The following is a 22,651-nucleotide window of genomic DNA, read 5'->3' as shown; positions in this document are numbered from 1 at the left end:
AATAGGAAGGAGAAGGAGGAGACAGATGAAAGTGGTATGACTGTCAAGGTGGTCACGGAGACTCGCCGCAGGAAGGATGGTTCAACGTATTCATTTGAGTATGTTCTCCGCAGTTTCCAAGGGACAGAAGATGATGTGAAGAAAATGCCTGTAGGTAGTTCAGGCTCATCTAACATTGCTGTCAGTGCTGATGATGAGCTTATTAATGAAGATGTGAAAGAAGATGTTAAGGAGGATGGCTCAACGATAAAAACTATAATTGAGCGAAGGCGTGCAAAGGATGGCACTGAATACCTACGCCACCGTATAATGAGGATTCCCAAGATGCCAGAACCAGTTTTGCAGGTGGCCAACCTGGATGATGAGGTGTTGCAGGAGGAAGTGAAAGAGAAAACACTCAATGATGGTACCCACTACAAGGCCGTGACGGAGCGCCGACGCAGCAGTGTTTCTGGTCTTCAGTACACACTTCGCAGAATGTCTAAAGTTTACCAGCAGCCGACCCACCACCCGAGGTCACTAGAAGATGAGATTTTGGATGAAAATGTTACCGAAGAGGAGACTGACGATGGCACTGTGGTTAAAACAGTTATTCAGCGCTACCAGAGGCCTGATGGATCAGTGTATACAACACACAATATTCATAGGACTTTCAGCTCACCAGCTCCAGTAACGTTTGTGGGAACTGAAAATGATGAACTTGTAGACCAGTCTGTTGATGAGAAGGAAACTGAAGATGGCTGCATCATTAAAACTGTTATTGAAAGACGTAGAAGGTCTGATGGTGTGCAGTATACGGTGGAACGAACAGAAAAAACATCTAAATTTGGTCCACAAGTTCATATAACATATAGTGGAAATGAACGGCATCAGAAACCCGAGGATGTTGTTCAAGTAGGAAGCCCAGATGACAAGGTGGTGAGCTCTGAGGAAAATGAATATGAAGAGGAGGACGGTACTATCGTCAGGACTGTAGTGGAGGTTAGATGCCGGATAGACGGCACTGAGTACACTACAAAGACTGTGCTTCGGTCTACTCCCATCCTGGTTCCTGAGCGAGAAATGAGCTATGTAGTCATCAAACCTGAAGGAGGAAATGAGGATGAGGAAGTTGGTTTCTTCCCCTCACTCGATGATGAAATTGTTTACACCCGTAAGAAGGAGGAAATTGGCGATGATGGAAAACCCACCACCGTTATCATTGAGACACGGCAGAGTAAAACAACAGGAGAAAAATATAACATCACCAAGAGGGTTCATACCCAGGATGTTTTCATGACTGAGGAAGGAGAGAGGGAAATTCCTAAGGCAGTAATGAAATCCACTTTAGTTGCACACCTTGCTCCCAGTACTACTACACGTCAAGGCAAAAAGCCAGACACAACAAATGAGGAGCCAGATGATGAACCGGATGATGTTCCATATGGTTCAGTTTCAGCACTAAAGAACCGATTTGCTCCGGCCTCCAGCAAAAAGCCAGATTCAACAGACAAGCCAAGCAAACCTGATCGTCTAAATACATTAAATAAAAAGAAGTTCTTTGAAGAGGCAGCTAAAAGTGCAGGTGGAAGTGCTCCTCTCAAATACTCACCTCGAAAATCTGAGCCCAAAGATCGACCCCGGGAACCAGATAAAGATGCAAAGAGAGATTTATTGCCTGCATTCTCAGATGATAAAGCATCAATTGAAGTTAAGTTGCGTATCGAAAAGGATCAGGCAACTGTTGAGGATGTGGAGACACGCAAAGTAACATACCAGGCTGAGGAAGCTTCTCAGGAATATCCTGTCATTGCTACTGAACCAAAGGATGTGAATATTAAAGATTTAGAAACGGAAATAGCGAAACTTGAGGAGGAAGAAAAACGCCGCTACATACAGGATGATCAGCTTGAACCTGAAGATATAGAAGAGCCAAGAGGAAGACATTTCACCTGATGAAGTAGAGCCAGAGGAAGAGATATCATCACCATCAGAAGAAGAGCCTCAGGAGCCACTAAAGAAGAAGCCTGAAGTATCAAAAAAATCACCCACAGCCTTGAAGAAGACTGTAGAAAAGCCAAGGAAAAAAGCAGAAGAACCAAGGAAAAAGCATGAGTTAAGTCCAAGAAAGAAGCCTGATACTGATGAACCCTCACGAAGAGTGCCTACCACTTCCAGAAAATTGCCATCAAAGGATGACTCTCCCACTCGGCGTATCCCTGCACAGAAGGAACCCATAACACCCAAAGAATCTACAAAACGTGTTCCAAAAGCCACTACTTCCCCACAACGAGTGCCTAGCTCTCCTAACCGTGGTCGCTCCCCGAACAGATCAGGAGTTTCAACCCCAAGGGATGTAACACCAACTGGCCGTAATTGTTGTAGGACACACAGGGCAGCAAATGAAACTGAACCTGTAAGTCCAACCAGAACACAGAAAACAACACCACGATCAACTGTTCCATCAGTCAGGAAGACAACTTCTCCTGAAGGAAAGCCAAAAATTAATGGTGATGTTCGACGTACACCAGCAGAACCAAAATTGAATGGAGATATTAAGAGGAGGCCTGAGGATAGGACTCAAAGGACTAGAAAGCCAGTAGAGAAAGTCAATGAACCAGAAAGATCTAGTGTGCGACCATCAAGACTTTCACAAACTCCCAGAAAAGCTCCTACAACAAGGTCACCTGACAAGCGGGAGCCAGTAAAACCTTTGTCCTCTAGGACTCCTGACAGGAAAAGTCCTACCAAACCTTCTGAGAGAAGTCCCAAGAGTCGCTCTCCAGATTTTGAATCAAAAGAGAAACCCAAATCATCACTCTCTGTTCCTGAGCCAAGGGACCCTGTGGTCACACTCCCTGAAACCCCAATGACAGGAGGATATGAAATATCTCCCAGTTGATGATGAACTTGGCCCTGTAATTGAAGATGTGTCCTGTGAGCCAGATTTACCATATCACACTATCCACAGGCCCTCAATTGTCCGAGAACCATCTGAGTATAATGCTCGTGATTCTCAAGAGGAGGGATCTGATTCTGCATGTGAAGAACAACCTGAGCACCCTGAAGAGTTGTCCGATACTGAATTTAAAGATGCAAAACCTGTCAAGAGCAGCAGGAAGCCTAAAGAATCATCGCCTGTAAGAGAAGAGATTAGTAAGCCAAGAAAAACTAGGCCTTTGGAAAGTCGTCCAAGTGATAAATCTCTCTCTCCCAAGGATGAAGCACCAAAGAAGAAACAGCCAGACACGAGAAGAACGACGAGAGACAGACCATGGCTGACAGAGAAGCGGAACTCTTTTGAAAAGAAACCAAGTGAGCCTAAGCTGTCTGCTGTGAAGCCTGATGATGACAAAAAAATAGAGAAAAAGAAGCCATTTGAGCGAAAACCCAGTGAAGAAGCAATTGTGAAGCCAAAAGAAGAAAAACCATATGAAAAACTTCCTGATGAAGAAAGTTATTTCTCTAGTGACAGTGAAGAGAAGGAAAATGGAGTTTCTGAAGAAACAACAGAAGAGTTGATGCCATCTACCCAAGAAGTTCCAGAAGACGTCAGAAAATTACCAAAGAAAACAGAAGAAATGCCTGCAAAACTGGCTGATTACGAAAAGTCTGTTGCTTCTCGAATAATTACAGAGAAGAATGAGAAAAATATTACCACATCAGAAGTTGCAGCTAGAAGATCTGTCTTTAATGCCAGACTTTCTCAGCCTGATACCAAGAAAGACAAGCCTACACGAAAGCCATCTTACGAGATAAAAGAATCTGTATTCTCAAAGAGGTCAATGTTTGAACAGCCAAAACAAGACCCCATTCCAGCACCCATAAGGAAGCCCTTATTTAAATCATCAGTCAAGAAAGAAGAAAAGCCTAAGAAACCAGAGGACCGAAAGCCTGTCAGGGAACCAGTTATAGTGCCCAAATACTTCCACCCACTTGGCGAAGGTGATTCAGATGAACCAGTGGAAAAGACTGCTCCAGAACCAGTAGAAGATGACATCAAAATGACGTCCAGCAAGCTTGTGATGAATGCCATGGCCACAACTAGCCATACTCGTACGACAGAGGAACGTAGGGAATCGACAAAACAAGAACCATCTTTTGAGGATGAAATTATTCCTGTAGAAAAAGATACTATAAAGCCTTTGAAGAAAGACCGGTCCCCTTCACCCTATTCAAGAGAGAGTCCATCACTCTCTCACAGCAAGGAAGGATCCCCCACACCTCGTAGCAAGGAACCATCTCCTGCACCATTTTCCAAGGAGGGATCCCCAACCAGGTTCATCACAGGACGACCAATTGACAGTGGAATCAACACCAACAAAATTCGGCGCATTGAGCGTACAAGTAGCAACAAAAAGTTGATAGAAGACTTAGAGGTCTCCCGAGACAGCCTCCCTCAGTACCTCTCTTCCATTGAGACCATTTTTGATGTTACAATTCTCGAAAATATGGTAAGCTTTTTCCCAGTTACAATATGTTTTGTTAATATCTTATTTATTTTTATTAAATGTTACTTGTGTTTAATCACATGACTTAATATAAAAACATCTGATTTTTAATGGCATTGTTTACACAAGACCAATAAAAAAATTAATTTACAGTTGGAGAAAGCAGAAACATATGAAGAGCGTCGTATAATTCGAGGACAGTTGAGAATAGCTAAGCGCCCAGGAAGCCGCACCACCACGACATCCACCCCCTCATCTTGGACATCCCCATCGAAGCCGTCCACTACTACAGTCTCATCTCAACCAAGACGTCCTACGGAGCAAAGAGCAACCAAACCTAAACATACAGAGGACTCAAGTCTCGATGACACCCGGCAAAAACCTCTCTCAAAATGTAAGTTTTATAATCATTCTAATTTGTGTTATTAGTGTGTCTTATTTTTTGAGAGGCTCAGTCTGCTTATATTTAACAGCTTACTCATTTATGCTAATACTGTATGAATAAGCTTACTTAATCGTCATTGAATTACTAAGCTTATTTAACCATCATTCAGTTATTGTTTTCTTTTTCCTTTATCAGATGAAGGCTATCAATCCAAAACAACATGCAGATTTTTTTTTTTTACCAAAGGACTCTATGGATGTTAACCAAAATCTTGATTGTTTGCTATATTTTATTTCCAAAACATGAACACTGTACACATAAAATAAAATAAAAATTTCTCACGCTAACATTTTAACACACAAGTTTTGGCCCATGTTAGCACTCTCTTCGCTGTCTGTCCTGACCCACATCAACAAACTGTCCTCCATAAGCACCTCCTCCAACCTCAAGATCTCCCTTACTGTCTCCGATGATGCGGATACCACATTCTCAGGTGTCTCTACCAGTGAGGGAACCCTAGATCTCAAACGTCCTTTCAAGAGACAAAATTCATATACTGACTCAAATGGGTTTGTCTTGTCTCCTGCGAGAGATAGAGATGGCAACCCTATGGTGGGAGTAAAAGGAATCACACATAAGATCAAATTATTCCAGTGTGAGTACCTCACAGTGCGACCACCATGACGGAGCAGTAGCCGTGTAGAGTTGAGGGGGACCTCTGGTTGCAATAGGGGAGAAAGCTATGCCTGTGATATGAGTATGAATGTACGAACCTAATGCAAATAGATTAGAATCATATCTGGGTTGTGTACTTAGTTTAGATTATGCATGACTGCATGCACTAGTAAGGCGTAGTTTATGAAGGTATTCAGTGAGAGAATAATGTTTTTGGAATCATGAATTGGAGTGTTCTCTCATTTGGGTTATGACACATCCAAGTGTCACAACAATTTCAATTACTCATTACTCCTGAAAACAGTTCAATTACTCATTACTCAAGGAGGCACATTGATATATTCATCCTCACCCATTTTAGTGACTGAAAGATAGACAACTTGCATTCAATGTGTAGGACTAGATTTGATCATTAAACAGAAGAAAAAATAATATATGACATGAGACTGCATGACAAACCTAGCTAACATGTGCCTCTCTTGGTGATTGTGGATGCCGTACTGCATGGAAATAAAGGATTGTACCTGCTTGAATGCCTTTCTCCTTTTTGCTCATCTCCTCAGTCTAATTTAACACTGGTTTCAAACTAGACTAACAGTTGAGATTTTAATGTTGGTAAATACCTGAGGCAGTACACTTTTATTGATGTATTTGTTTATTTACAAGAAGGTATAATGGATTGGTGAGATTACATAATATTGGTATTTTTACATTCTAGCAAAGCCACTAACACGCATAGCATTTCGGGCAGGTCCTTAATCTAACAGATCTGGTAAGATAAATAGGTACATTATAGCAAAATGTTATATCAAGATATAACTACAAAATAAATTGACAGATGATAAAACTAATCTTCACCAGTGTAAAGTACTAATAATGGGTGAGCGAGTAGAACAAGCTACACTGAGAGCTTGAAACACAAGATAGGAAACTATGACTTCCTACTACTATTATGACTTCCTACTGCTACTACTACTACTACAACTACTATTATGACTTCCTACTACTGTACTACTTCTACTATTAACCTCTGATTTCACTTTTAATTACCTTTTGTAGGGGTGATGGTGTTACCTGCATTGTTGTGCATTTTCTCTTATTTAGTTTATTTATTTATTTATATACAAGAAGGTACATTGGGTTTGTGAGAGTACATAACATTAGTGTTCTTACATTCTTGCAAAACTACAAACACGCATAGCGTTTCAGGCAGGTCCTTAATCTAACATTTCCTTAATCTTTACTATTTCTTCTGCATGGTAATAAAACGCAAGCCTTCTTGCTGCATCTGTGACAATACTAACTTATTATTTATTAGTTTTACATATTCTGTTTATTAACAGTTTCATAACATTATGGATAATTAATATCAAATTAACTTAAAATAATCAAAAGATATATAGTATCTGTACTTTAAAACTCCTGATACAGTAAAATGTCTGAAATTTTAAGCATTACTTATAAATGTAAAGTTACATCAAGTACAAGGCTTTAATCTTGTTTTTGACCTTACCAGCCTCACTACATCCGGAGGATGACTATCCTGTCCCTGCACCTTCAGAAAATGAGAAACCTAGATCAACCAGGAAATATCCCGAGGATGAACCAGAGAAGCATAAGCAGCCTGAAGAACCCAGGGAGTCAGAGAGGCCTAGATACTCCAGGAAATATCCTAAAGATGAACCAGAGAAGTATAAGCAGCCTGAAGAACCCAGGGAGTCAGAGAGACCTAGATCAACCAGGAAATATCCTGAAGATGAACCAGAGAAGTATAAGCAGCCTGAAGAACCCAGGGAGTCAGAGAGACCTAGATACTCCAGGAAATATCCTGAAGATGAACCAGAGAAGTATAAGCAGCCTGATGAACCCAGGGAGTCAGAGAGACCTAGATACACCAGGAAATATCCTGAAGATGAACCAGAGAAGTATAAGCAGCCTGAAGAACCCAAGGAGTCAGAGAGACCTAGATACACCAGGAAATATCCTGAAGATGAACCAGAGAAGTATAAGCAGCCTGAAGAACCCAGGGAGTCAGAGAGACCTAGATCAACCAGGAAATATCATGAAGATGAACCAGAGAAGTATAAGCAGCCTGATGAACCCAGGGAGTCAGAGAGACCTAGATACACCAGGAAATATCCTGAAGATGAACCAGAGAAGTATAAGCAGCCTGAAGAACCCAAGGAGTCAGAGAGACCTAGATACACCAGGAAATATCCTGAAGATGAACCAGAGAAGTATAAGCAGCCTGAAGAACCCAAGGAGCCAGAGAGACCTAGATACACTAGGAAATATCCTGAAGATGAACCAGAGAAGTATAAGCAGCCTGAAGAACCCAAGGAATCAGAGAGACCTAGATCAACCAGGAAATATCCTGAAGATGAACCAGAGAAGTATAAGCAGCCTGAAGAACCCAGGGAGTCAGAGAGACAGGTGAAGCCTGAGGAACCCAGGAAATTTGGCCGATATTCCAAACCTGAAGAGCCAAAGAAATATGTGTCTTCTTCTAGGATTCCAGAATCCAGCAAACCTGAAAAGAGACAAACTCAGCCAACAAAAACGGGTAAGATGTTCATTTTTATCTGTCATTTTACACTCTATTAGAAAAGTCTGCTGAGACTTTGATTTTGAGCTATCACTTAGTGTCACACTTTCAGTAATTTTCATTGCCTCTTGTACTTTATGATGTTGCATAAGAAATATGTAGTACTATATCATATGTAGAAAGTACAAACTAAAGTACACAACACGTGTTATGACTTATCATCTCTTTCTTACTCAGCACCATCGGACGAGCCGTACTCAGAGCCTCTGAGGTATCAGAAAGGGCAAAGCCGCACTCCGTCTAAACCCGCAGCAGAACAGACAGATGTGGACAAGATTATCAGTGCTTATGGTGTGGGACCCACAGATGAGAATGGCTTGCCACTGTTTGGCCTTAGAGCTCTGAAGAGACGATCACCGCCCACTACATGTAATAACTCGGAGACTCTCTGTATGCACATGAACAATATATACAGTATATCACAGATAAGGTTTAAATTATAACGTAATAATAATATTTCTTTATACCAAACCAATATACGTTGGTTATATTGCATTGTATACTGTACATACATGATTTATCATTTTTGTTTTATACAAAGCCATAAATTATGTGCAGCATTTCAAGTCTTACAACTAACAAGTGTGGATGTCCTCATTTAATACACAGTACACACTAGAAATCACAATTGCGTGATGCATCGAATGAACAAATCCACAAGGGCTGTGACGAGGATTCGAACCTGTGCCTCTAAAACCCTGGTTTGTGCCTCAGAGAGGCTGCAGAATCCAGTAAGTTCAGTAGAACTTCGGTTTCAATTTCTTTTGACCATGTCGTAGCTCAGTCGATTAAGGCAGCATCTGGGATGCTCTTGGACGCAGGTTTGAATCCTCGTCACGGCCCTTGTGTATTTGTTTATTTAATACACAGTACTGTATGTACAGTTTGATCATTCAATAAAGTCAACTTATTAATTCATTATGTCAAGAAACAGGCAGCCAGTGTATATATACCTGTTAGGCTTACATCGAGGGATCTTTGAAGTGCCCTATGCCCCCCAAGATCTAAATCCAGCCTTGAGGTCAGCACTGTAGTTGGCCTGGGGCGAGTGGGCGGAGCCCTCAGTAAGCCTAAATACTGTACAGGCTTCCTGTCTGAATGTGAATAATAATTAAATATTTAAAAATAATATTTCAAATAACTACAGTAATATTAAATAATATGAAATTAAATATAATTGATGAATACAGTGAAGTATATATCATGAATGGGTAACATTTTTGTAATCAGATCTCTACTAATAAGTGGTTATAGTTGAATCTTTCTATAAAACTGCAGAATAAATATCCTGTCTCCTGATAATGGGAATTATTTTATTAGAATGTTTTCCATTTTGATTAAACATAAATTTGTTTAGAAGCTAAACTCAATTTACAGTTGCAAAGCCACATTCCTTCTCCTGTCTGAATGTTTGTATAATTCAGACAAGAACATCTCTGGTTCATAAGAACGTAAAGAATACATGAAACTGCACAAGGCCTGTTGGCCCATACAAGGCCGCCCTCCTATTTACAGGGGCAGCCTGCCCATAGGAGTTGCGGAGCTGCATTTTTCCCAGATTTTCAATGCCATGTGTATGACTCTTTATCAACCTCACACTAGAATAATAAGCAATTAACAAATGTGTCATAAGAATGGGTCTTTATATTTTATTATCAGTATATATTTATAATGGAATTCTGAAAATTTTGATTAAAGCAAGACAGACATAGAGGTTTCATGCTGTACAATATTGTGGTGCATTCCTCCCCCCCCCCCTCATTCTATCTTGCCACGAACTGCCACTGCCTATTTATATTACATATAAATTTAACTTACTTACATATGTGTCTAACCTATGCTTGAAATACTCCACAGTGATTCCACATCTATTACATTACCCAGTAATTTGTTCCATAATTCAACAACCCAGTTTCCAAACCCATATTTATCCGGGTCTTTTCTGAATCTAAATTTATTTAGTTTGTATCCAGCTGAATCTAAATATCTATTACAGGTGTGAGTACTCCCAGGGAGGAGCAGGCAGAACCTCGTGATGAGGAGCCAAAAACTGTGGAGGAGCCAGAGCCATACTCAGAGCCAGAAGAGCCCAAGAAGGAAGAATATGTGCCTAAAGACTCTTCTGGTAGACCTCTATTTGGCCTTCGAGCTCTCAGAAAGCCCTCACCTACAACCACCTCTGTAACGACTACAGAAGCGACATCAGAGAGAGCCACTTCAGGTAAGTTTTTTTTTAAGTTTTTTTTTTTAAACATTTCTGGTTTTTATTTGGTAGTATTGTACATAAAAAGCTTTTAACTCGTAACACTTTCGTTGCCCCGACGGGCGACCAACAGTGCACCTCAAGGTAGCCCGAGCGATGCGCGCTAACTCACCACAACCCACAAATGTATATACAGTACTCTTTTTAGTTTTCTGACATCAATTTTTGTTCTACGTCATTAAATTTGGTATTAAATTGATTGTAATAGAATTCTCTAAAAAATTTTCTGCCCGAAAAGCTATGCATGTTAGTGCCTTTACAAGAATATATAAACATCAATGCTATGTACTCTCATAAACCCATTTTACCTTCTTGTGTATATATAAATAAATAAATAAAAATAAATAAATAAATGTGCATATAAGAACATATAAGTCTCACATTCCTATACTTTAGACCCGCTGCGCACCGCAAGATAGCCGGAGAGCTCACCACCGCACAAAAAATGTTTATACTCTTTTCAGCTTTCTGACTCAATTTCTGTGCTACGTTGTTCAATTTGGTATCAAATTGTTTGCAATAGAATGCTATAAAGGGATATTTGTATATAAGAACATATAAGTCTCGCTTTTCTATACTTTCGACGAAAATTCAATAACTTTCCCTCATACGTGTTTCTTTCAAGGCTTTTTTCATGGATTGGCTCTGTTCTTGATCAGTATCCATCTGGAAATCAATTTGCAATGTTTATAAAGCCGTTAACAACAAATACCTGAGATAAAATAACCAGAATGGGGAAAAATTTTTACTCGAGGGGAGGCCACGACTGTCACAAGCATGGTCACGAGCATGGTACGAGCGAAGTCATGAAAACAGTGAGCCTCCAGCATGGGTGGCCGCCCACACGGTGGGGTCAGGATGCCACGTGGGATATGCAGAGACAGGGCAGAAGTTGGCACACATTTTAAAACAAGTCCCATAATATTCGGACAATAAATGGAACTTCTACAAATGTTTAAATTATTTACGCCTATTGGGTCAGCCCACATACTCCATATTTTGGTTCCGTGACGGAATATGCGGCATCAGGCAACGAAAGTGTTATGTCATAATCTATTTTACACTGAATTCAAGTCAGCATGTCTGACTCAAGTAGTATGGGATTTGTATTAATCAAATTACAATAGGTATTTATCAAAATTTCATTTAATATGCACATGAATTAGTCTTCTGGCATGGTAGTCTACATCTTCGCCTCACATCGTGGGGATTCAGGTTTAATCCATTTTGTAGGAGAGCAATGGTTGATAACATTTCCTTTCACCTGATTCTACTGTTCCCTAAGCAGTAAAATAGGAGTAAGGCAATTGTTGTGGGTTGCATTCCTGTCCATAACAGTAAAAATGATAATTACAAATACTGTATGAACAGTTGTAGAACTCAAAATATGGGCTTAATGAGTAGCTCTATAATCACAATAAGATGTAATTAAATGCAATATGTAGCTTTAAGCTTAACAAACCACAATATCCTGTAGGACAGAGAACAGAAGATGCTTTTTTACCCATAGGGCTATAAGTCCATGGAATCGCCTACCCGCCAAAGCCATAAATGCCAACACACTACAGTACGAGGTACTTCAGTTCAAAATTCAGTTGGAAATAAATACTCAGGAAAAATGGGGAGACCTTTTGCTGGCCTCCAGCTGGCTTCTTGTCCCCCATCCATTCATTTACCAAACATATGAAAAATATTTGAATAGATTATGTGCGAACAGCACATATGTATGTGTATACACACAGAAATCATCATTTGATACATCAAATGGATGCTCTCGGACGCAGGTTCGAATCCTCATCATGGCCCTTGTGGATTTGTTCATTGTATGTGTATATATATATCAAATGATAAACCGGAATAGTAAGAAGGCCTCACTTTAAATACTGTACAGTATTTAAAGTGAGGCCTTTGTACTATTCAGGTTTATCATATGATATTTCATGTTCTGTGACTTAAACCAGGACTAGATGAAATAGTTGACCACATAACTCGGACATGGGGTTGAATGAGTTCATAAAGACTATCCCATGCTTTTGTAGGGTGGTGGTACAGTGGTACAGCACTCGGCTTTGCATCACGTGGGCGGAGGTTCTAGTCCCAGCAAGGGCATTTGGAACTTTCAAGTATTTATGTGTGTGTGTGTTATCGTTGTGTGTGTTATGTGTGTTATCGTGTTATTGTTGTATATTATCTTTTTTTTTGTATTGAATAGTTCTTCAAAAACGAGAGATTGCATCATCAGTGGTGGAGAGCAGTCGTCTGGTGTCCAGTGTGGTGTCTCAGCGTGCCACTCATGCAAGTAGGTTGTTTAGCTGTTTGTGTGATATCTCTTATGGACCATTTCCATGGCTCACTTATATAAACCTCTTTAGTAGTGTATTTAACTTTACTAACTGGGATTTAAGATTGTCTCACCCTTTACATTATGTTGAGGGTCTTCTATTATTACTCTAGTTGGATTATTTAATACAAACAATTTAATAAAAAAAATCTTTTTTTAAGCTTTTTAACCATTTATTACAAATCTAGCTTATTATAATTTATTTTACATGAATAATTTACTACCAAGTTTACTAGATGCTACTAGAGAACTTTTAACCAAAAAAAAAAAGCAATATCCATGATCCAACCTTTAAGCTTTTCTAAATTTACAAAACAATATATTAGGCAAATATAAATGGGTTAGACACATAGTGTGCAACACATAATACTTGCTGACTACCACAAACTCCAGCTGATGTGGTCAGCACAGAGTCCCCCCTAGACTCTGAGAGTCCGGAACCGGAGGACCTTGAGAGTGATAGCGAGGACGAGACTGAATCACTCGAACACTACTCCGATGAAGGTAACACTCACTACTTCGACGACAGTTAATTCCCCCACTTCAGGTAAAAGGGAAGCTGGAATTACAATAGAATTTAAGTTTAATAACAAGGTGAAATCTAATTTTATATGAAACCCGGTTCTTCAGTATCGTTACATTAGTGTGCTTATAAAGTGATCGCAGATGAATCAAATGCAATATCAAATATGAAAAATGATTATATTTCAGTAACATGTTTCTAACTCTTAATTACACTTCTCACAGAGGAAACCTCTCCTGGTTTGGTAAGAAACCTAAGAGATTCCTTAAAAAAGAAGAATCTGACAGAGGAGCCTCGGCCAACAACAAAATCCACACCACGCCTCAGAGACACCCCTAGTGGCCAGTCACCAGACCAGTCCGGCTCGGGCCCTGAAGATGAAGTTATTTCCCGAAGGTCACAGCCACTGAAAGAAATTCTGAAATTACATGAATCTAAAGGTTAGTACCCAAGTCCAAACATCTATGTACTTTTACTAAATAAAATATTATTATTATTATTATTATTGTTATTATTATTTGATTGGAAAAATGCAGCATTTCCTGTTCAGAGCCATAATGTTATTTGTGGGAGGAAAATGCTAAGGAATTAAGAAGGATCTATGTGGCAATAAATAACCCTACACACACACACACACATACACACACACACACACACACACACACACACACACACACACACACACACACACACACACACACACACACATACACACACACACACACACACACACAGACACACACACATGAAATACTGTAAGACGGAAGCGATAACGTTCATGATTTGATTAGGATCCAAGACAGAACGAAACGTTGTCACTTGGATTATTTCTTTCAGCCACGTTATTATGACTGCATATGGCAATACATGCCAAAAGTGTTGTACATTAAAGGAGTCGTCAATGATGTACATAACAGGAGCCTCAAAAGATAATAATATATACTGTACTGTACTCAACTAGAAATTCCAAATTTCATACTGTTATACTAGTACGGTATTATGCACATATACTTATACAGTAAAAATATACATATACAGTACTGTACATATAGTTTTAAACTTTAATTTAATTACTCCAGCAACTTCAGGGGTAAGTAGCTGCAATTCAACATCTATAGTTAACACTTAGATTCAAATCCTTTGTATAAATTGTTGGTGAAAATGCACAGAACTGTACCTGTGATCCCACAGATCACTGGAACAGAAATGATATCACTTTAGCCTGTTAACTGCAAAACCTATTTTTCTGTGGGGAGTCCCGGTCGGCTCCCTGAAATGTCAGGGAGCCTCTGAGGCTCACCCAGAAACTGGCGTTTCGTTACATTCACCGTGATACATTCACCATGATACATTCACCGTGATACATTCACCATGATACATTCACTGTGATATGTTCACCGTGATACATTCAACGCGTTACATTCATACAGAGTAATGCTGGTTTGATGAAAATGGTTAGGTAGAGATCATAGGTTTTGACAGAATGGTTTAGAGGCTTTACTGTCTTAATATTTTTATAGATGGGAGATTACTGATAGAACAGATATTGTCATTCATATTAAATTCAAATTCAAGTATCAACTTCAAATTACATTGTACAAAGGACTCAGTCTACTGAAATTGTGGTTAACATCAGAATTTTTCCGATACCATTGTTACACACACATGCCCTTATAGTGACCATGCTTTTGATGCCCTGTAGCACAGTGGGCTACGTCCTCGTCTCATACCCAAGGACCCGGGTTCAATTCCTGGGCAGGATGGAAACCGTTGTACATATTTCCTTTAACCTGATGTGTATGTTCACTTAGGAGTAAATATACACCTGGGAGCTAGATAACTATTGTGGGTTGCATCCTGGGAAGCCTTGATGAGCTTAGATATAGGCTTCCTGTCCCTGACAACAGGAATTAAAAATAATCACTTTAGTATGGTGAGAGTTGCAGCACTGACAGCTTATTTATTTATATACAAGAAGGTACATTGGGTTTATGAGAGTACATATATAGCATTGATGTTTTTACATTCTTTCAAGACCACTAACATGCATAGTGTTTCGAGCAGGTCCTTAATCTAACACATAATGTTCTTCAACAGTGCAAGAACCAGCAGTTGTGGAGGAGTCCCCACGCCTCAAGCCAAAGCAGAGGCTTCGGGAGAACTTTGAGACAACATCTGAAACAGAAGAGAGTCGTGTTCACAAAACATGGGACCTGGAGACTGATCTCAGCACTCGGTCACTTGACATGAAGAACATCATTGCCCGTCACGAGACTATAACATCAGAGGAGACACCCAAAGCCAAGAAATTAACTGGAATCTTAAAAAAGACATCGAGCTCAAATATTCTCGGCACAGATACTCGTTCCATCGTCACTTCTGAAATAACCATAGACAGTGAGTTTTTATTACCTTAAATGAAACGTTGAATTGTTAAGGACAACAAAAGAAGCACAGTACAGTAATAAATCATAATAACGTTATGAATCTATGAATAAATTTTGAGGCTGTATAAGAGAAGTGAACGTGTGAGCGTTAACCAGTACTGGGTGTACTTGAGGTGATGACAGGCGTTGGTTTGATGCTATCACACAGCTTCGATGTTTATTAATAACAAAAAACTTGCTATTAGATGCAAAAAAACTTGTTTCTTTTTTATTTTCTAGGAGCAGTTATTTTAGGTTATGCATATTAATGCAATTTTCAGTTTACTATAAAACATTAAGAAGTTGATTACATTAATTTTGTTTAAATTTATTGGTACACGATTTTCAAAGACATATTGTTATATACTGTATTTTATTTTTAAAGCAATAAATATGCAAAATAATCAAATTAATATACCTGTGTGTTAACCTAATTTACATTATATTTTATAGTTAATTAAATTTACCAGTAGCTTTCATTTCATATTGATATCATGTATAAGCAGGAACCTATATAAAACACTATTATTAATTTAAGTTAAAAAAGCAACATACATATAAATAAAATTAATTCTCCTGTTTACTTTAAAACAATTATTTTTACAGATGAAACTAAAGAGGATTTGAAAGTTAAAGACCAGCTCAGTTCTCCCGATGATATCCTGGATACATTGACGGAGGACCAGATCACACGGCTGTCTGAGGAATTTGATCTCCGAGCGCAAGAGGACGGAGTCATCAAAACAGAAGAGTCAGTGGAGGAGCTGAGTGGTGGGTACCGGGTAGCCTCCAGGACGGAGGCAGATCATCCCGATGGTTTCAAATTTGTTAGAAAGACATCGTACACTGAGATCAAGCTGCAGCAACCGAGCAAGGAGGAGGGTGAGTGACTGCCACGCACTAACGTTCTGGCTCTGATTCTGTGTTATGCATCATTCGGATGATAATGTTTATAGGGATCATATGTGAAAGTTTGAGTTTCTCTGCAATACGTGACTTACTGAAAAAGCTTAAATATTGATGCATATCACAGAATCTGGGTATGTTGATAACTGGTTACAAATGCATGATCAATAGTTCAACGTACTTTGTAGATAGCCCATTAGTTAAAAAGTACCATGCCTCATGGTCTTATTATATTATAAAAAAAGAACTTTGGTTTCAGTGTCATGGTGAGTATTAAGTAAAGCAATATTTGTCATGTAATCTATTTAGAATTTGTTAAATCCCAGGTACCCTTCCTGATGATCTCAGCTATCATAAACACCCTGACACTGACATAAAGCAAACAACTGAATATGACAGTACGGACACACATAGACGTATTTCACAAGTAATATCAAAAACTTCCAAGGAAAGTACAGTAAGAAAAACATCATCAACTATATCGAGCTTGAAGATTGGCGAGTTATCGAAACCACATCAACCGAAAAAAGATATTGAATCTGGAAAGAAAAAGGTTCCCCAAAAACTTGAAGATGATGAAAAGGATGAAAGAAAAAAGATCTCAAGTAAGCCAGGTTATAAACAGGAAACAAGGAGAACAAGTCCAAGCAGGCCAGGTGATGAACCAGAAACACAAAAGAAAAGCCCAAGCAGGCCAAGTGATCAACCAGAAACACGAAAGAAAAGCCCAAGCAGGCCAAGTGATCAACCAGAAACACGAAAGAAAAGCCCAAGCAGGCCAGGTGATGAACCAGAAACACGGAAGAGAAGTCCAAGCAGGCCAGGTGATGAACCAGAAACACGGAAGAAAAGTCCAAGCAGGCCAGGTGATGAACCAGAAACACAGAAGAGAAGTCCAGGCAAGCCAGGTGATGATAAACCAAAGACCATAAAGAGGACACCAGGCAGGCCAGGTGATGAACAACCAGAGCTCATAAAGAGAAGACCAGGCAGGCCAGGTGAAGATGAACCAGAGACCACAAAGAGGAGACCAGGCAGGTCAGGTGAAGATGAACCAGAGACCACAAAGAGGAGGCCAGGCAGGCCAGGTGATGATGAACCAGAGACCACAAAGAGGAGACCAGGCAGGCCAGGTGATGTTGAACCAGAGACCATAAAGAGGAGACCAGGCAGGCCAAGCAAAGATGAACCAGAGACCATAAAGAAGAGACCAGGCCGGCCAGGTGATGGTGAACCAGAGACCACAAAGAGGAGACCAGGCAGGCCAGGTGATGATGAACCAGAGACCACAAAGAGGAGACCAGGCAAACCAGGTGAAGATGAACCAGAGACCATAAAGAGGAGACCAGGCAGGTCAGGTGATGATGAACCAGAGACCATAAAGAGGAGACCAGGCAGGCCAGGTGATGATGAACCAGAGACTACAAAGAGGAGACCAGGCAGGCCAGGTGAAGAGGAACCAGAGACCACAAAGAGGAGACCAGGCAGGCCAGGTGAAGAGGAACCAGAGACCACAAAGAGGAGGCCAGGCAGGCCAGGTGATGAGGAACCAGATGAGATACAGAGGAGACCAGGCAGGCCAGGTGATGAGGAACCAGATGAGATAAAGAGGAGACCAGATAGGCCAGGTGGAGATGAACCAGAGACCATAAAGAGGAGACCAGGCAGGCCAGGTGATGATGAACCAGAGACCATAAAGAGGAGACCAGATAGGCCAGGTGAAGATGAACCAGAGACCACAAAGAGGAGACCAGGCAAGCCAGGTGAAGATGAACCAGAGACCACAAAGAGGAGACCAGGCAGGCCAGATGAAGATGAACCAGAGACCATAAAGAGGAGACCAGGCAGGCCAGGTGATGTTGAACCAGAGACCACAAAGAGGAGACCAGGCAGGCCAGATGAAGATGAACCAGAGACCATAAAGAGGAGACCAGGCAGGCCAGGTGAAGAGGAACCAGAGACCATAAAGAGGAGACCAGGCAGGCCAGGTGATGATGAACCAGAGACCACAAAGAGGAGACCAGGCAGGCCAGGTGATGATGAACCAGAGACCACAAAGAGGAGACCAGGCAGGCCAGGTGAAGAGGAACCAGAGACCACAAAGAGGAGGCCAGGCAGGCCAGGTGAAGAGGAACCAGAGACCACAAAGAGGAGGCCAGGCAGGCCAGGTGAAGAGGAACCAGAGACCACAAAGAGGAGACCAGGCAGACCAGGTGATGATGAACCAGAGACTACAAAGAGGAGACCAGGCAGGCCAGGTGATGATGAACCAGAGACCACAAAGAGGAGACCAGGCAGGCCAGGTGAAGAGGAACCAGAGACCATAAAGATGAGGCCAGGCAGACCAGGTGAAGAGGAACCAGAGACCACAAAGAGGAGACCAGGCAGGCCTGGCGAAGAGGAACCAGAGACCACAAAGAGGAGACCAGGCAGACCAGGTGATGATGAACCAGAGACTACAAAGAGGAGACCAGGCAGGCCAGGGGATGATGAACCAGAGACCACAAAGAGGAGACCAGGCAGGCCAGGTGAAGATGAACCAGAAACCATAAAGAGGAGACCAGGCAGGCCAGGTGATGATGAACCAGAGACTACAAAGAGGAGACCAGGCAGGCCAGGTGAAGAGGAACCAGAGACCATAAAGAGGAGACCAGGCAGGCCAGGTGATGATGAACCAGAGACCACAAAGAGGAGACCAGGCAGGCCAGGTGATGATGAACCAGAGACCACAAAGAGGAGACCAGGCAGGCCAGGTGATGATGAACCAGAGACCACAAAGAGGAGACCAGGCAGGCCTGGTGAAGAGGAACCAGAGACCATGAAGAGGAGACCAGGCAGGCCAGGTGAAGATGAACCAGAGACCACAAAGAGGAGACCAGGCAGGCTGGGTGAAGAGGAACCAGAGACCACAAAGAGGAGACCAGGCAGGCCAGGTGAAGAGGAACCAGAGACCATAAAGAGGAGACCAGGCAGGCCAGGTGAAGATGAACCAGAGACCACAAAGAGGAGACCAGGCAGGCCAGGTGAAGAGGAACCAGAGACCACAAAGAGGAGACCAGGCAGACCAGGTGATGATGAACCAGAGACTACAAAGAGGAGACCAGGCAGGCCAGGTGATGATGAACCAGAGACCACAAAGAGGAGACCAGGCAGGCCAGGTGATGATGAACCAGAGACCATAAAGAGGAGACCAGGCAGGCCAGGTGATGATGAACCAGAGACCACAAAGAGGAGACCAGGCAGGCCAGGTGATGATGAACCAGAGACCACAAAGAGGAGACCAGGCAGGCCAGGTGATGATGAACCAGAGACCACAAAGAGGAGACCAGGCAGGCCAGGTGATGATGAACCAGAGACCACAAAGAGGAGACCAGGCAGGCCAGGTGATGATGAACCAGAGACCACAAAGAGGAGACCAGGCAGGCCAGGTGATGTAGAGCCAGAAATTTCATTGGAAAAGGCTGTTGTTGGAAATGAGAAAATTAGCATCAGGAAAGTATCTAGTGAATCGTATAAAAGCAGCACAGTAAGCCATATGTCTGTTAGTTCAATAACATTAAAAACGAAGGAGAGTCTAATACAGGAGGAAGAAAGGAGAAAAATTAGTCCAGTTCGACCAGGTGATGAACCAGAGACACGTAAGAGGAGCCCAAGCAGGCCAGGTGATGAACCAGAGACACGGAAGAGGAGCCCAAGCAGGCAAGGTGATGAACCAGAGACACGGAAGAGGAGCCCAAGCAGGCCAGGTGATGAACCAGAGACACGGAAGAGAAGTCCAAGCAGGCCAGGTGATGAACCAGAGACACGGAAGAGAAGTCCAAGCAGGCCAGGTGATGAACCAGAGACACGGAAGAGAAGTCCAAGCAGGCCAGGTGATGAACCAGAGACACGGAAGAGGAGCCCAAGCAGGCCAGGTGATGAACCAGAAACACGGAAGAGGAGCCCAAGCAGGCCAGGTGATGAACCAGAAACATGGAAGAGGAGCCCAGTTCGGCCAGGTGATGAACCAGAGACACGGAAGAGGAGCCCAGTTCGGCCAGGTGATGAACCAGAGACACGGAAGAGGAGCCCAAGCAGGCCAGGTGATGAACCAGAAACACGGAAGAGGAGCCCAAGCAGGCCAGGTGATGAACCAGAAACATGGAAGAGGAGCCCAGTTCGGCCAGGTGATGAACCAGAGACACGGAAGAGGAGCCCAGTTCGGCCAGGTGATGAACCAGAGACACGGAAGAGGAGCCCAAGCAGGCCAGGTGATGAACCAGAAACACGGAAGAGGAGCCCAAGCAGGCCAGGTGATGAACCAGAAACATGGAAGAGGAGCCCAGTTCGGCCAGGTGATGAACCAGAGACACGGAAGAGGAGCCCAGTTCGGCCAGGTGATGAATCTGAGACTACAAAGAGGAGACCAGTCAGGCCAAATGATAAGGAACCGGAGACGACAAAGAGGCCTGGTAGGCCAGGTGATGAGGTACCAGAGGCCGTAAAGAGACCAGGCAGGCCAGGTGAAAAGGAACCAGAAACCACTAAGAGGAGACCAGGCAGGCCAGGTGAAGAAGAGCCAGAAACTACAAAGAGGAGACCAGGGGGAAAGGAACCAGAGACCACAAAGAGGAGACCAGGCAGGCCAGGTGATGATGAACCAGACACCACTAAGAGGAGACCAGGCAAGCCTGGTGATGAAGAACCAGACACCACTAAGAGGAGACCAGTCAAGCCTGGTGATGAAGAACCAGAGACCACAAAGAGGAGACCAGTCAAGCCTGGTGATAATGAACCAGAGACCACAAAGAGGAGACCAGGCAAGCCTGGTGATGAAGAACCAGAGACCACAAAGAGGAGACCAAGTAGACGAAGTGGTCAAACAGATGTAGTTAATATTAATAAAATATCAACAGAATCTTATGAAACCAGTGTTGTCAGTCGTTCAATTATAAGCAAAACAACTGCTACTGAAGTTTCGAGTCAGTTCGTCGAAACCACCGAAGAATTAGAAACATTTAAAGATAAACCATTTAAACCAGAAATGACAGTTAAAAAACCTGGAATTAAACCAGTAAATGAAAAACCTGATATAGCAAAGAGGAGACCAGGCAGGCCAGGTGATGAAGAACCAGAGACCACTAAGAGGAGACCAGGCAGGCCAGGTGATGAAGAACCAGATGCTACTAAGAGGAGACCAGGCAGGCCAGATGATAAAGAACCAGATAGCACAAAGAGGAGACCAGGCAGGCCAGGTGATGAAGAACCAGATGCTACTAAGAGGAGACCTGGCAGGCCAGATGATGAAGAACCAGATAGCACTAAGAGGAGACCAGGCCGGCCAAGTGATGAGGAACCAGAGACCATAAAGAGGAGACCAGGCAGGCCAGGTGATGAGGAACCAGAGACCACTAAGAAGAGACCAGGCAGGCCAGGTGATGAGGAACCAGAGGCCACTAAGAGGAGACCAGGCAGGCCAAGTGACGAGGAACCAGATGCTACTAAGAGGAGACCAGGCAGGCCAGATGATGAAGAACCAGATGCTACTAAGAGGAGACCAGGCAGGCCAGATGATGAAGAACCAGATAGCACAAAGAGGAGACCAGGCAGGCCAGGTGATGAAGAACCAAAGACCACTAAGAGGAGACCAGGCAAGCCAGGTGATGAGGAACCAGATAGCACAAAGAGGAGACCAAGCAGGCCAGGTGATGAAGAACCAGAGAAGATAAAGAGGAAACCAGGGAGGCCAGGTGATGAAGAACCAGAGACCATAAAGAGGAGACCAGGCAGGCCAGGTGATGAGGAACCAGAGACCATAAAGAGGAGACCAGGCAGACCAGGTGATGAAGAACCAGAGACCACTAAGAAGAGACCAGGCAGGCCAGGTGATGAAGAACCAGACACCACTAACAGGAGACCAGGCAGGCCAGGTGATGAAGAACCAGATAGCACGAAGAGGAGACCAGGCAGGCCAGGTGATGAGGAACCAGAGACCACAAAGAGGAGACCAGGCAAGCCAGGTGATGAGGAACCAGACACCACTAAGAGGAGACCAGGCAGGCCAGATGATGAAGAACCAGATAGCACAAAGAGGAGACCAGGCAGGCCAGGTGATGAA

At 42.5% G+C, this 22,651-nt stretch overlaps 1 protein-coding gene across 1 annotated transcript in view; it reads left to right on the top strand.

Annotated features, from left to right (window-relative positions):
• LOC123768120 (titin) overlaps positions 1 to 22,651 on the top strand; it is a 212,002-nt gene that overhangs the window by 87,075 nt on the left and 102,276 nt on the right. Inside the window, 13 exon segments of the mRNA XM_069306921.1 lie at positions 1 to 1,914; positions 1,916 to 2,854; positions 2,856 to 4,433; positions 4,584 to 4,824; positions 7,007 to 8,053; positions 8,273 to 8,464; positions 10,092 to 10,316; positions 12,571 to 12,657; positions 13,093 to 13,203; positions 13,447 to 13,662; positions 15,320 to 15,619; positions 16,255 to 16,530; positions 16,881 to 22,651. The exon segment at positions 1 to 1,914 is cut by the window's left edge and continues 1,623 nt beyond it. Coding sequence (XP_069163022.1) covers positions 1 to 1,914; positions 1,916 to 2,854; positions 2,856 to 4,433; positions 4,584 to 4,824; positions 7,007 to 8,053; positions 8,273 to 8,464; positions 10,092 to 10,316; positions 12,571 to 12,657; positions 13,093 to 13,203; positions 13,447 to 13,662; positions 15,320 to 15,619; positions 16,255 to 16,530; positions 16,881 to 22,651 — 12,897 coding nt within the window.

Source organism: Procambarus clarkii, chromosome 59, assembly GCF_040958095.1.
Source record: "Procambarus clarkii isolate CNS0578487 chromosome 59, FALCON_Pclarkii_2.0, whole genome shotgun sequence".
NCBI lineage: Eukaryota > Metazoa > Arthropoda > Malacostraca > Decapoda > Cambaridae > Procambarus > Procambarus clarkii.
The sequence above is the reverse complement of the archived record's forward strand: the minus strand, read 5'-3'. Positions and strand labels throughout refer to the sequence as shown.